The following is a 13,218-nucleotide window of genomic DNA, read 5'->3' as shown; positions in this document are numbered from 1 at the left end:
TGAACTAGCAGATCTCAAACCTTTAATTTTCACTGTGTACAGTAAAATTGATAGCTATAGGCAAAAGTAAGCCAGCTTGGCCATGTTGTTCAAAAAAACCCTATATGATTTTAAGAAACACAACACTAAACAGGCTAAAACAGCACAAGGCACAGCAAATTTATCATGCATTGGGAGAGACAGAAATTCTTACAACTGGTAACGTGGGTAGTTCTTCCTGTGTATAAGATTGCAAGCTCCCTCTTCTGCTGGAATTCACCTTTACAAAATACATTTAAAATGTGATGAAAATGGAAGATGGAAATCTAGGATATAGATCTATGATATACCTGAGAAAGAGCACAATATTTCTAAATTTCTATATTACCTGAAGGTTTCTATAATGCTTATTGAAGAGAAACTCCAAGAAATGTAATTTGACCACTTAGCTATATAGCAGTATAATGTATACGTTTTACAATGCTTTCTGATGTCCTTCAGCAGATATGCTGTCGGAAATTTTTTCTTTCACTGCTCACAGCATCTACATCAGTTGAAAAGATGAACAGAATACAGCAACAGCAAAAATGTGAGCAATAGGTGAATAGCAGAGCAAAAATTTTGCTGAAGAATATCTAGTTATTTTATATATATATATATATATATATATATATATATATATTTATATATATATATATTATGTATATATTATATATAATAATATATATTATTATATTCAAGTTAATGCCACTTATGCTGCATACACACGAAGGATTTACAATATACACACGTAGGATTTTTGCCACTGGAAAAGATCCTTCATGATCATTTGTAGTGACAGATGAACGAATAAGCACTGGGCACACAGTGCCCATTCTGTTCTGTGGAGAGGGGATTGTGGAGGATGACACAGGAGCAACCACTGTGCTCCCTTACCTTGACTGGTATCCTGGTATAGAGGTTTTTTCCCAATCAATTGATTGTGAATGAAGTCGGGCAACCATTCCACACATCAGATTCTCACCCAAGAGAAGCACAACCGTACATCTAAGTCAATAATCATCTGACGTGTGTAACTTGGTGAAAAAACGCAATTGATTGGCAAGTATCTTAAAATAATAGTTTTTACATTCTGTGAAGTCCTTTTCTGGATAGTCATCAGCTATTAGCTACTATCTAAAAGACCTGTACTTTCAAAACTTATAGATGCACAATAGGTAAACCACCTAACCCCTCATCTACTTGTTAATGATTTTGGTGGTGAGACCTAACTTGTGCAGACACTAAAGCTGAGTTTACACTATTGTGCTGTGGTAATGTGCGCGTTGATATATGAATTACTGCAAAGCACAAAAACATGTATGTTGTGCCGTGATGCTATTCATTCCTAATGGTACCCCATTATAATTAATAATAACATACTGTCATGGGTTATGTACTTTTTTACTAAAAAAATAATGCAGGCAGCATGCATGCTAATGTAAGGTACAAGTAAATTAAAGGAACCGTGTGAACCCAGCCCTAAACCATTCCACTGTCCATGTTGCAGTAATTTATCAGCAACATAGGGAATAGGAATACCTGTTTTGCTGTGGACTTAAACATGGTGTAAAACTTTGTCATTGAGATCTTGGGGACTCAGTACACCAGGTTCCAACTATATAAAAGATATCACTTTTGGGTGTAATGTAAGTTAAAAGTAACACTCAGTAGAAAAAATTAGATATTTAAAAAAAATACTGGACTGGTTTTCTGTACCTCAGGTAAGGTTTTTGGAATTAATAGAATGTTGCTAAGGCTTTATTCTTTTCTTTCAATAAGCTCCTTACGTTTCTCTGCTAATGGCAATATTTTTTTTAAACATGATACACACATTGAACAAAGTAAAACATACATTTAAGTGGTGTCAACAAATGACACATTTGTGATTAATACAGGAAGTTTTTAGACTGGGTTTTTGGGTTACTGAATCCTTACAGAAGTCATGTGGTTGTGACATGATGCTTTTAATGTTTCATTAATAAATGATAATAAAAATATAAAAATAGCTTACAATGCTTGAGCTCTGCCTGCCACTGGCAGTATTCCCAGATATGTGAAGCCTTGCACTGAGCTCATCAGTAACTTGTGTTTGGAGGTCATTGCTAGATAATGAGTGTGGCTGAGTACTGTGGTTGCTGTATACAGTGGAATCATCCTCAGTTATAATTTCCCAACTCTGTTAAGAAAACAACATAAAATTAGTGATTTATAAGACATCTAGTCAAAATATAATTAAAATAAGCAACCTTTTTTGGCTACTAAAGATGGGTATAGAAAGTTCTCCAAGTAAATCTGAATTCTGAACAGAATCCATTATACTGGGAAGTGCCAACTCCAGGTATGTATTAGTCAAATCAAGAGATAATCAAACTGATAACCAGCGCATTAGGCAGAAGGCAGATCAGCTGAGTAACCTTTTTAAGGAAGACAAGCACCTATTTTTTCAGTGGCAGCTTAAAATTATAAGTGTCAATTTCCAAAATTAATATGATGCAAATCATAAATTCTGGAGATGGGAAATTTTATACAGGTGCCACTTGCCAAAGTAAAGCATAGTTCTAAATGCACCAGGACCAAACTCATGGTCCTTTCCATAAGTTGGAAGTAAAGATAGTAATCAGGTGAGTGCTTATAAGATCATTTGTGATGTTCATATGACTAACTTACAATAGTGTAAAACATTTTAACAATTCTTCTTTTAAAAGTTTAGACATACATAACATTTCCAGGCTGGTTCACAGATTGGTGGAACTATTGAAGTTTGTTCATATTTTCTTTCATTGTATACTTTTTGTGGCCCCGTGGTTGTTTTTTTTGTTTTTTGCTGTAACACTAACACTGTAGCATCTCATTTTTATTTTATCTGTATCTGTTCACCATTTTTTTTATTAATAAAAATCTTTGTGTGAAAAATAAATTCTTGTACCAGTTGATCCATACATTACAGTATTAACAAGGTCGAATGACTATAAGGCAGTTCCCATGCTGAAGTTGATGTAGATAAACAAAACAGACATTTTTTGACATTTTAAACAAATAGTATGGATGTCATGGATTTTCTGTTAATAATGGTTTTACCTCTGGAGAATCTCTCACTTCTGGACCTTCTGTTTCCTCTGAGATTTGCCTTCGAGTCGTAAATGCCCGTTGTGCTTCCAACTGCACGTTACCACTTTCTGGACCAGCAGTGCCATCCCTAGAAAGATGTTAAATTCTAACTGTAACATGCTGCTTATTCAATCAATGCATTTTATTTACTGCCTATTCAGGAAGTGTGCATAACAAAAAAAATATATGTTTAAGGTTTGGACCTTTAAAATAAGTTTTACTCGGACAGCAGCCATTAAAAAAAATCCTAAAAAAAAAATTGTACTTACTGATATCATTTTACAAAAAGTATAATTAACTCAGAGAAACTATAAATTAAACTGCAAGTCTAATAATGCCACAACATAAAAATGTAACAGCAAAGCAAAGTTACCACCACAGAAATATATTTCAAGACCATCATCTTTTGCCTTTTCCATTGCACAATAGTAGCATTCTTAATATTCTCAAAAACATTTGGCATTTGTGCTAACTGGATGACATTTGAAAAGAATGCAGGGCTGTCAAGAGGTTGTTAATGAGGAAAGAAAGTACATACTCCTACAAACTAAACTGCAATTGTACTGATCATATGAATTATGCTCTATAAGGGATTATTTACATACATGTGATCAGGCTTATGTGCGAGAGCCTGGCTAAGAGAAATGCTTACCTTTCTTAAACTTTTCATCAGAACTTGGGTTATGGGTTATACAAGGGCATATCTACAACCATAGCAATCTAGGAAGCTGCATCTGGGACAGAGGTAATGGAGAAACCACACCTCCATATAAAAAGTACTGCATAATGCATATAATGCATATCTTGCTGTATTCATTGAATCCCCCACTAACTGATGGAGTTGAGATGCACAGACTACCTTTTCATGCTCTCTACCTACCTGCACAGCAGCTTAGTTTCAGTTGACTATAAAAGACAGAAACTTCTGCTTGGGTATATAATGTAAGCTTAGCATATAGCAGTTTATAAAGGAGGAAGTACCTGAGTAGCCCTAACTGCACCAATGACTATGTGGGGCCCATTTAGAATGGATGGTTACAAATTAAAATTGTTAAAATTTCAGCAGCATGGGGTGTAAGACAGGTTTGAAGTTGTCCAGTTTTTACCACCAAGTAGATGTATACCGCCCTTTGATTTCTAGTTTGGTCAGTGGGGTTATAAGGGGACATTAGGGACATCTGAAAATTACACAGAAAAGCTACCATGATTGGGGACATTATTTTCAACTCTTGGTTTATATCACTTACTGAATAATAGGTCTATGCCACTGTGTTCTCTTAAACTGATGACTGACATAATAAGTTCTACCGAGGATATCTTGTCTCTCTTCCCAGCCTGGAGGTAGTGGAGAAAATTCTTGCTGTTGTGGCTGGCAAAAAACATCTGGTTGGTCCAAGATAATCCAGCCGGGCTAGAAGAAAGACATACATGCACTGTTACTACTACTTCTGCTATTTAATAGCACACCTTTTGTTTTAAATAGCAAAAAGTGCCTAACAGAAAGCGGTCAACATGAGTTCTTAAGCGGATTTTTAGCTTCTCCAAAAATATATTTTTTCCATACAAAAATCACAATTTACTTCTAACAATTGAAAAGCTTTGTATTGGAATGCAGCTTTCTCTATTGCTGGGCAGCAGAAAAAAAAGTCTGTAGACACTGTGTGCAGAAGCCACTGTATGTCAAAACAAGGCAGCTATACCATCATGAGTATTAACAGTAAGGTCAACTCACTGCTCATTGGGCTGATTTATTAAAGCTAGAGGGTCCAAGGCTGGGGAGGATACACTTTCTTTAGTGAACCTGGGTGATCCAGCGAACCTGGAATTGATTTCTTTAAAGGTATTTGGTATTTGTTAGCAAATGTTTTTAATCCTGGACCAGATCCATTCCAGATTTTGTGGATCACCCAGCTTCACAGATGAAAGTGTATCCTCTCCGGCCTTGGAGAGCTTTAATAAATCAGGCACACTGTGATTTGCCCCATCAGCCTGTTCCTTGTCATCATATTTGCATTTCCGACTGTCTCCTAGCACTCTGCCTATCTCAGTGATGTACAGGAGAGCAAACTACAGATACCAAATCAAACAGAGGCACTAATATTAGTTGCATATAAAAATGTATGGCTGTATGGCTGGAGTTCAGATTTATAAGTATAACAGTATAAGAGTGGACAGAAAACTGTGAACTATTTGTGTTGTGTAGCCTTTAATCTTTTCACTGTCATTCCTTAACATTAGTGGATGTAAATGTATAAAATCATTCAGTACATAAAAATAGTGTTTAATTGTGTAGATAAATAATAACAGTTGGCCATTATATTTTTGTGGTACACAATTCACATGGCTAGCATTCTTTAGATTTTATTTAGTGACAGCTTTCATTATTTTACCGATATATGTTGCCTAAAAAGCAACTTCTACAAATACCAGTTCCAAAAAAACATTTTGTGGTGAAGTTTTTGCATTTTGTATATTTTTGAACCATGACAAAAAAAGTAACCTTAGTTCTACACAGCCACTTAGCACCAAAAATAAAATATACATGTGACAAGGCAATCAAATTTACGGTAGGAACATAAAACAGAAGAAAAATCTTTATGACAATAATACCATTTTTACTTCTAAAAGCTAGCTTTACTTGCTCATTCATACTCATTTCTTTAGTGAAAATATACAATTCAAAACCATAAAAAAATATAATAAATATATCAATTGAATATATATATATATATATATATATATATATATATATATAAAAAAATCAATAATAATAAAAAATTAAATAATAAAATTAGGATTGAAGATTAAGATACAGAATCACATCTCATGTGCACATCCTAAGGAATAAACATCAAAGTGCAACCCATCAATTTTTTGCTCAATGTATATTTGGATATTATATTTGATATACAGGTAGTCCCCGGGTTAAAGCGTACCTAAACTCAGAATTTCACTTTACATAAAGGGGTAAAGAACCCTTTTATGTAAAGGAGCCTTTTCACGGAAAAACTAAATTTGCCGATCTCACGCATGCACAGTGAGGTTTGAAGTTTTTTTCCATCCTACATCACCCGATCTCGTGCCTGGGTCAGGTGACGTAGGATGAAGAACCCAGAAGAGCTGAGGATGCCTTCGGGACCCGATGCAGGACACCCCTGGATGGATCAGACTGCCCTGCGGGAGTGAAGGTAAGTGTATTTTTTTTTTTTTTGGCAGTTTTCAGTTTAGTTCCTCTTTAAGGACATCCATACAGATACAAAAAAGAGTCCTGAGGGGGGGAAGGGGCAGTTTGAATGACTTGCATTAGAAGTCTTTTGCTAAACACAGCTGAGGTTGTGGGTGATCCTAGGGGGTGAGCTCTTTCTGCAGCCTCTTGTAACTCTTTAATGACCAAGACAAACTGCAGTTGTTTCTTTTTGCATATCAAAGCTCAGCTTACTCCAGAAGTTAATAAATGTCTAGGCTCCATAAAGTTTTTTTTTTTTTTGCTTTGTTTGTGAATAACTCACAGTGAGGATTTTATACAGTAACTGACATCATGCTGCCTAATAATATGTTGAGACAAACATCTGTCCTAATTGCATTTATTAAAATAATGTACCTGTTCTGACTTACAAACAAATTCAATTTAACAACAAACCACAACTGCAAGCTTACAAAATGTGTTCTGTGGAACTTCATACAATTCCCTGGAGCCTAAAAATGACAAAAAAATTAAAGGACTGATACCTCCAAGCTCTGTTTTGGACCCTTTTATGGATTCTCATAGCAACAAATGCCTATTCCTCTAACTCCTCATGAAGTGTCACTAATCCTACTCTTCATAATTGCCCTCAAATTGATGTAAAAGACGGCCATACAATAACTCCTGCTTTACCAAGTTAAATTAAAATATATATTTTTTTTTCTTTAACTGACTTACTATGGTACTTTGCCCATGTAAAGCAGATGTGGCATGAGATATGTGTTTTCATAGTAAAACATGATGTTAGGTTAATTGGCTTACCCCTAATTTGACCTTAAGACTGTGGTAATGACATATGACTATGGTAGGGACATTAGATTGTGAGCCCTTTTGAGGGACAGTTAGTGACATGACTATGGACTTTGTAAAGCGCTGCATAATATGTTGGCACTATACAAATACTGGATAATATTAGGTGAATCTATATTAAGTAGTGTATTTATGTAACACTACAATGTATTTTTTACCACTCCCAGAGATCACAGTACCCCATTTCCTTTTTTTCCAGAACAAAGTACCATCTTTGTTCTGTATTAATTAAAGTCAGCATGTACTTCCTGGACAAAGAGATGGCACAGACATGTAAACATAAGTGGCTCCGCAGTTGGCTTGGCTTAGTTCCCGCATCGGTCTGCATTGGTCATTAAAAAAAAAACTAATGGGCACTATAAATAAAATAATTAACCAAATGAGTGTGTGTGTATATATATATATATATATATATATATATATATATATATATATATATATACATACACACACAGCTATATGTGTATGTATATATATGCAGCTTGATGCGAAATAGCCACGATAGAGACAAGCAAAATAATTTATAGCAAATAAATCTCATATACAGAAGCAAATAAATAGCCAAAGCTATGCAACCAACCTCCATCTCTTCGCCTTGCTCTGTATTTTCTTCTTCAGATCCACTGCTTTTAGGTAAGTAAGTCATTTTTAGCCTAAGATTTCCCTTGACTTTAGATTTATGACTGTTAAAAAGAAAACAGACATTACTCATTATATAAGACATGTTTATACTAACACCTCTATAATAACAAGCAATAGAAAGCTGCAGTGTTTAGCCATGTTATAAACAAACTGTCACAAAGACATCATTAAATGTAGTACTAGCCAGTGTGTACTGTGCTGCTCTGTCTTTCAGAAACAAAATGTGTCCAGGCAAAAAACGAGTGTTCTGGAAAATCACTTAACAGTCGTGTCATGGTCTGTCATTGCTAATAAGCCATCGAAGTAATAAGTATGAAGAACTTCAGGTCAAGTTCACATCTTTAGAACAGTGTATGCAATCGCTTTCATTTAGCAGTAATTTTCTTAAAAAAAGAGGATAGGGAATGGAGATTATTCATTTAGTTCTTCCAGTGTTCAAAGTAGACCTATATTAGACTATATTATCAATGACTCTACAATGTTTTCACATGCTGATAAGGGTTGCAGAATCCCCTTAATAAAGTCAAAGGTAGCTTTGGGTATTACTTTCACAATTATTTATAGCATAGAGCCAATACTTGAAAAATAAAGCCCTCCATTCAGATGTCATGTCTGCTTTAGGGTTGCTGCTTAACACTCCAATAATAAATACAAGAATGTTAGGTTTTGGAGATAACATGGGAAAATATTATAGAGAATATATAGAGAGTAAGAGAGAATGTTTTCCAGCCATTTTCATTTCTTGTTTTAAGGTTTGAAATCTTTTCTTTTTTGTTTCCACAGGGCTCTATTACTGGTGACACTAAACCTCCGCAATTGAATCTCCTGGAGCTGCCAAGAAAACAGCCATGTATATAGAAGTAGGACTTTTTATCACAGGAACCAGAGAGTAGTATAGTACTGAAGGAAGGTTCTAAAAGCGTACCTAAACTCAGAATTTTTACAATAAATAAAAGGGTACAAAACCTAATTTTGTTCTTTGTGTTTTTAATTGCAACACCCTAGGCGATCAAAAACTAATGGGAGCGCAGAGCCTCCCAAGTTGCATGACGTAGGTGTCCCGGGAGGCTCTGCGCTCTCTGCTACTCCTTCTGTGCATGCCTGAGCCCTTTAACCAATAGAAAAAAAAATTTGCTGATCTCACGCATATGCAGTGAGATGGGCAAGTTTTTTCCCAATCTGTGTCACCCGATCTCGCGCCTGTGAGAAGGAGAGAGGAGATGTCAGTGCCCCTTCTGTGCCGGGCCAGAGACAGATACCGGGACAACACGAGGCCCGATGAAAGAAACCTCCCGACGAATAGACTTAACTGCAGGATTGAAGGTAAGTGTGATTTTTTTTGTATGGGGTTTACTTCTGCTTTAACAACATAAAAACAACAGAAAAACTGACCAAAGGTAAATTTTCCTAAACCTCATTTATTGATTTTTTATAACTACAATTGTCTGTTGTCTATAATAATGGGTAATATTATAATACCTTCACAAATACAGCTACACAACTATTTCTACACAAACTGACTAAAGGAAAATTTTCCTAAACCATATTTATTGATTTTTATAACTACAATTGTCTGTGGTCTATAATAATGGGTAATATTTTAATACCTTCACAAATACAGCTACACAACTATTTCTGCGGCTTAACTTCATATATACAAAATTAAACTCCTCTGTAAGACAGCAAACAACACACACGTGCAGAGGAACATAAAGATCATTCATTTATAGGGTTTATTGCAGCACATTTGTAATTAAACTTTTTTTTTTGTTAGCAGGATAATTGTTAAAAAAAAAAAAACTAAATGAAAACAGAGAAATGCAATAAGGACAAATTAAACAGTCAGGGAATTAAGCAAAGGGTTTTCAGACTTCTGCAGAACTTGGTCAGAAAGAATGCAAAGAAATTCCATTACTGTGCCCAGTATAAACCAGAATTATGAAACATTGGAAGCCTTGCCTGAAATAAGGAGTACTGTGTTATAGATTTAAAGTCTGGCAAAAAAAGAGGTTCACTACTTAAAAACAGACTTACCAGACTTAAAATGGTTATACTGTTTAAGTGATAGCTGAAAAAACGTATTTGTATTGAAATGGTCAAGTTAAGATCATAAGAATCAAATAGGAATAACATACCAATATTATGTTGTATAAAATGCTGCACTGTGTGCAAAAAAAACTATTACAGCAGCTGTAAAAAAATACCTCTAATAGGTATAATGACCGTTAATACCAGAACGGAGCACTGAAATACTACTACCACCAGCATCAATCTATTTTCCACATAAACATAAGCTAAAATGAAAAACAAGATAGTTGATAAATGTAAAGGTGAAAAAAATAACACAAAAGAAAAAAATAAATCAATGCAAATATATACACAAACATCCAAAAATCCCACGGGGAATTTCCTTTTATTAAATCTCACTTTTCGACTGATTATTATCACATCTTTTAAATTTAATTTGTTCTTTTGGCACTTATATATTTTTGAACTTTGATATGTGAATTATGAAGGGTATTTGCTTACTCTTGCAAAAACAATGTTGGGAACAGAATGTAATATTTATCATTGTCTGAGATAATAGTATAATTCAGTGAAGCAGGTGGCACTTTATTGCAGATTCGCATTCTTTTGGACTGAGTCTCTTAACTCTTCGACAGTCTATTAAATAGTCTGTAAAATTGCAAGGTAGGACATGGGAACTAAACCCAGCAAGGCTGCACAGCTGTACCAGAAGCATAAAATGTTTCTCTACTTGGAATTTAAAATTAAAATAATTCATTTTTTAAGGATGGTACAGTTATAATGGCCAAAAAGCCACAAAAGTAATGGTTAGGTCCTATGGTATGTACAAATATGATAATCCTCCTCAGGCAACCAATTGGTGCCTCTGTCTGACACAGATTCCACCATTAGCCTCATTTAAGGAGTAGAACAGTCAAAGAATCAGTGGTGGTTTAAAGCAGAGGTCCCCCTAGTGGCTAGTGGCCACGGTCCGCTGGCCACTAGTGGGTCGCGGCTCAGGCGGGTACACCCACCAGTCAGAAGAAGGACTTGGTGCGCCCAGAGCTTTGGACCACGTCTTGTGGTGGGAGAGTGGGCAGGTTCTGGCATCATGATGTCACTCTGGGGGGAAGTTTCTTCACCTTTGAGTGACACACGGCTCCTGGCACATGAGTGGTCCAGAGTACGTGCATTTAGTGGTCTGCGACTTGCAAAAGGTTGGGGACTACTGGTTTGGAAAACTAAGAAAACCAGTAGTCAAACAGGAAGAAAAACAACACTAGAAATATACAGCAGCAAAAGTAAAGGCTTTTCTCTCCTTTTTCTTTTATGTCAATTTATCTTGGCAGCAGGTAACAGCACAACCAACATAAAAGGGAACACAGGTACAAACAGAAGCAATATGGACAAAACAAATCCAGAGAGTACAGTGTGTGCTTTGAAGTATTTAGGAAATAAAGTTTATTCATCTATCACAATACCGTAACACAAGTCAGTTTATAACTGTATATATATTGTGACTGAAATTGTAAAGTACATTTTTTGAACATTGGGCCAAAAACCCATACAGCATATACATACATAGAAGTGGTGAAGCATAGAATGGTACTTGTGCCATAATCTGCTGTAAACTTGTCTATTATGGTATCCCTTCATGGGTCTATGAACTGTAAAATTATATGCCATCAAGGAGATCTCTGTAGTGAGACTTTAACTAAACTTGATTTAATCTGTATTATTATTGTCAGTTATTTTCCCACATCTGGTGTGTTGATATTTTGCATTTAAATAATACATTATTGCCAAAAAATGCTCTTCTGCTCTTTATCATCATCTTTTTTCATGTGATTATCACTAAGGGTTTGGCAGATGTTAATTCTTAATATAAGTATAAGTATCAGAAAGTCCAGCCTTTCCCTTATTTTCTTGGTACTAAAGAAAATATGCAAGTATCCTTATAAGAAATACGTACTGGAAGTTGTTGTAACCCTTCTATGTAAAACTTTATACATTTTAGAAAAAAATATTTTTTATATTTCATTTGTGTTAATTATTTAAAAAACATAACTATTAGATAAAGATACTGTTCTAGTTTAGCTGGTAAAGGATTTAATATTCTGCACAGCCAGTACCAATACATCTGCTTCACTGTACAGGCAAACAGCAAACTAGCTCAGCAACAGAACTATCCATGTCATATTTGTGCATCCACTTTGCTGTGGCAGTTGGATCAGAATGAGCAGCTCAGTTTAACTGGGAGGTGAATCAGGAAATAGTCAAAATGAACCATGAAGTACTAAAGAGATGTGCCTGTGCAGTGATTAAATCAGAAAACTGGCTAAGAAAATTAGACATTTCATCTGTAAAAATACAGATATTTCAGATGTGTTGGCGCTATATAAATCCTGTTTAATAATAATAATAATAATAATAATAATGTGGTGGTTTACACCATCCTGCAAGAACTGTCAAATAAACAGAAAATGACTTGCCATAAGTTCTATCTAAATGATACATTTAGGCTTAATTTGTGTCGACAAAACTAAGCTAAGGCATATGACAAAAACCACGCCATTACTACAATGCACAAAGGTAATCCTAAAATCTAACCAGTAAGTAGAAATATACAATAGAGATAAAACAGGAAGAACAATACTATTTAGAAAGACATAAAGATTGTAAATCGTTTACCTTCGTGGATGAAGAATGAAGTCTTTAAATGTATATGGTCGCTCCAACCGGGGATTTTCTGTCTGAATAAAGCAGTTATAACAATTAGGTGGTAAGTGCACCCGCTTTACACATATGGGTGAACTGCTTCTAGAAATAGAATTTTAGGGGAATAACACTTCTACGGACATTGGAAACAAAGCTCTTAGGTTTATAATTTAGTATAATTTTTTTGGAACAAAGTATTACTATTATAAATATTTTTTATATAGAGTGGACATATTACACAGCATTGTCCACTGTCATGTCCCTATTCTAAATGCTGGAATAATGAAAGTCTATTTTTCTCTAAACACACAGGCAGAAGAACACCTGCAACTCAGAAGTGCTCAGTGTAGTACTCCAAAATGGCAAAAATAGGATAGTAAATGGGAATGTAGATAAGTGAGGGTAAACTACCAAATATACACATTGCTTTTTGATGGCAGTAGTTTGGTGAAAGTCTCCTTTTAAAAAATGCTTCTGACGCTGCCAACAGTTTAAAAACAAAGACCATGCAACATTTGCCTTGGCAGCCAACACTAAAATGTAATGCCTGCTGTTTGTTAGAACACAATAACAACACTGTATCAACTCTCCTTGCTCTACATTTTAGAAAAATACAAAGTCATAAAATGCTGAAACCGTTACAGAATTTGCAATCTGCAAGATAAGTC

The 13,218-nt window shown here is 35.1% G+C and overlaps 1 protein-coding gene across 7 annotated transcripts in view; it reads right to left on the bottom strand.

The window, feature by feature from the left end:
* The window catches only part of NEDD4 (NEDD4 E3 ubiquitin protein ligase), an 80,009-nt gene that overhangs the window by 20,261 nt on the left and 46,530 nt on the right, over window positions 1-13,218 (bottom strand). For 5 of the 7 annotated variants that reach the window (XM_072402348.1, XM_072402350.1, XM_072402344.1 and 2 more), the window contains 6 exons: window positions 12,524-12,585; window positions 7,764-7,866; window positions 4,377-4,540; window positions 3,100-3,217; window positions 2,033-2,197; window positions 194-259 (listed from right to left, as the gene is read on the bottom strand). In XM_072402348.1, the coding sequence (XP_072258449.1) occupies window positions 194-259; window positions 2,033-2,197; window positions 3,100-3,217; window positions 4,377-4,540; window positions 7,764-7,866; window positions 12,524-12,585 (678 nt within the window). The remainder of the gene's footprint in view (window positions 1-193; window positions 260-2,032; window positions 2,198-3,099; window positions 3,218-4,376; window positions 4,541-7,763; window positions 7,867-12,523; window positions 12,586-13,218) is intronic. The other 2 variants (XM_072402345.1, XM_072402347.1) reach the window with 1 other exon arrangement.

The sequence above is a fragment of the Pyxicephalus adspersus genome, chromosome 2, assembly GCF_032062135.1.
Source record: "Pyxicephalus adspersus chromosome 2, UCB_Pads_2.0, whole genome shotgun sequence".
NCBI classification, from domain to species: Eukaryota; Metazoa; Chordata; class Amphibia; order Anura; family Pyxicephalidae; genus Pyxicephalus; species Pyxicephalus adspersus.
This window is presented reverse-complemented; position numbering and strand designations above follow the sequence as displayed.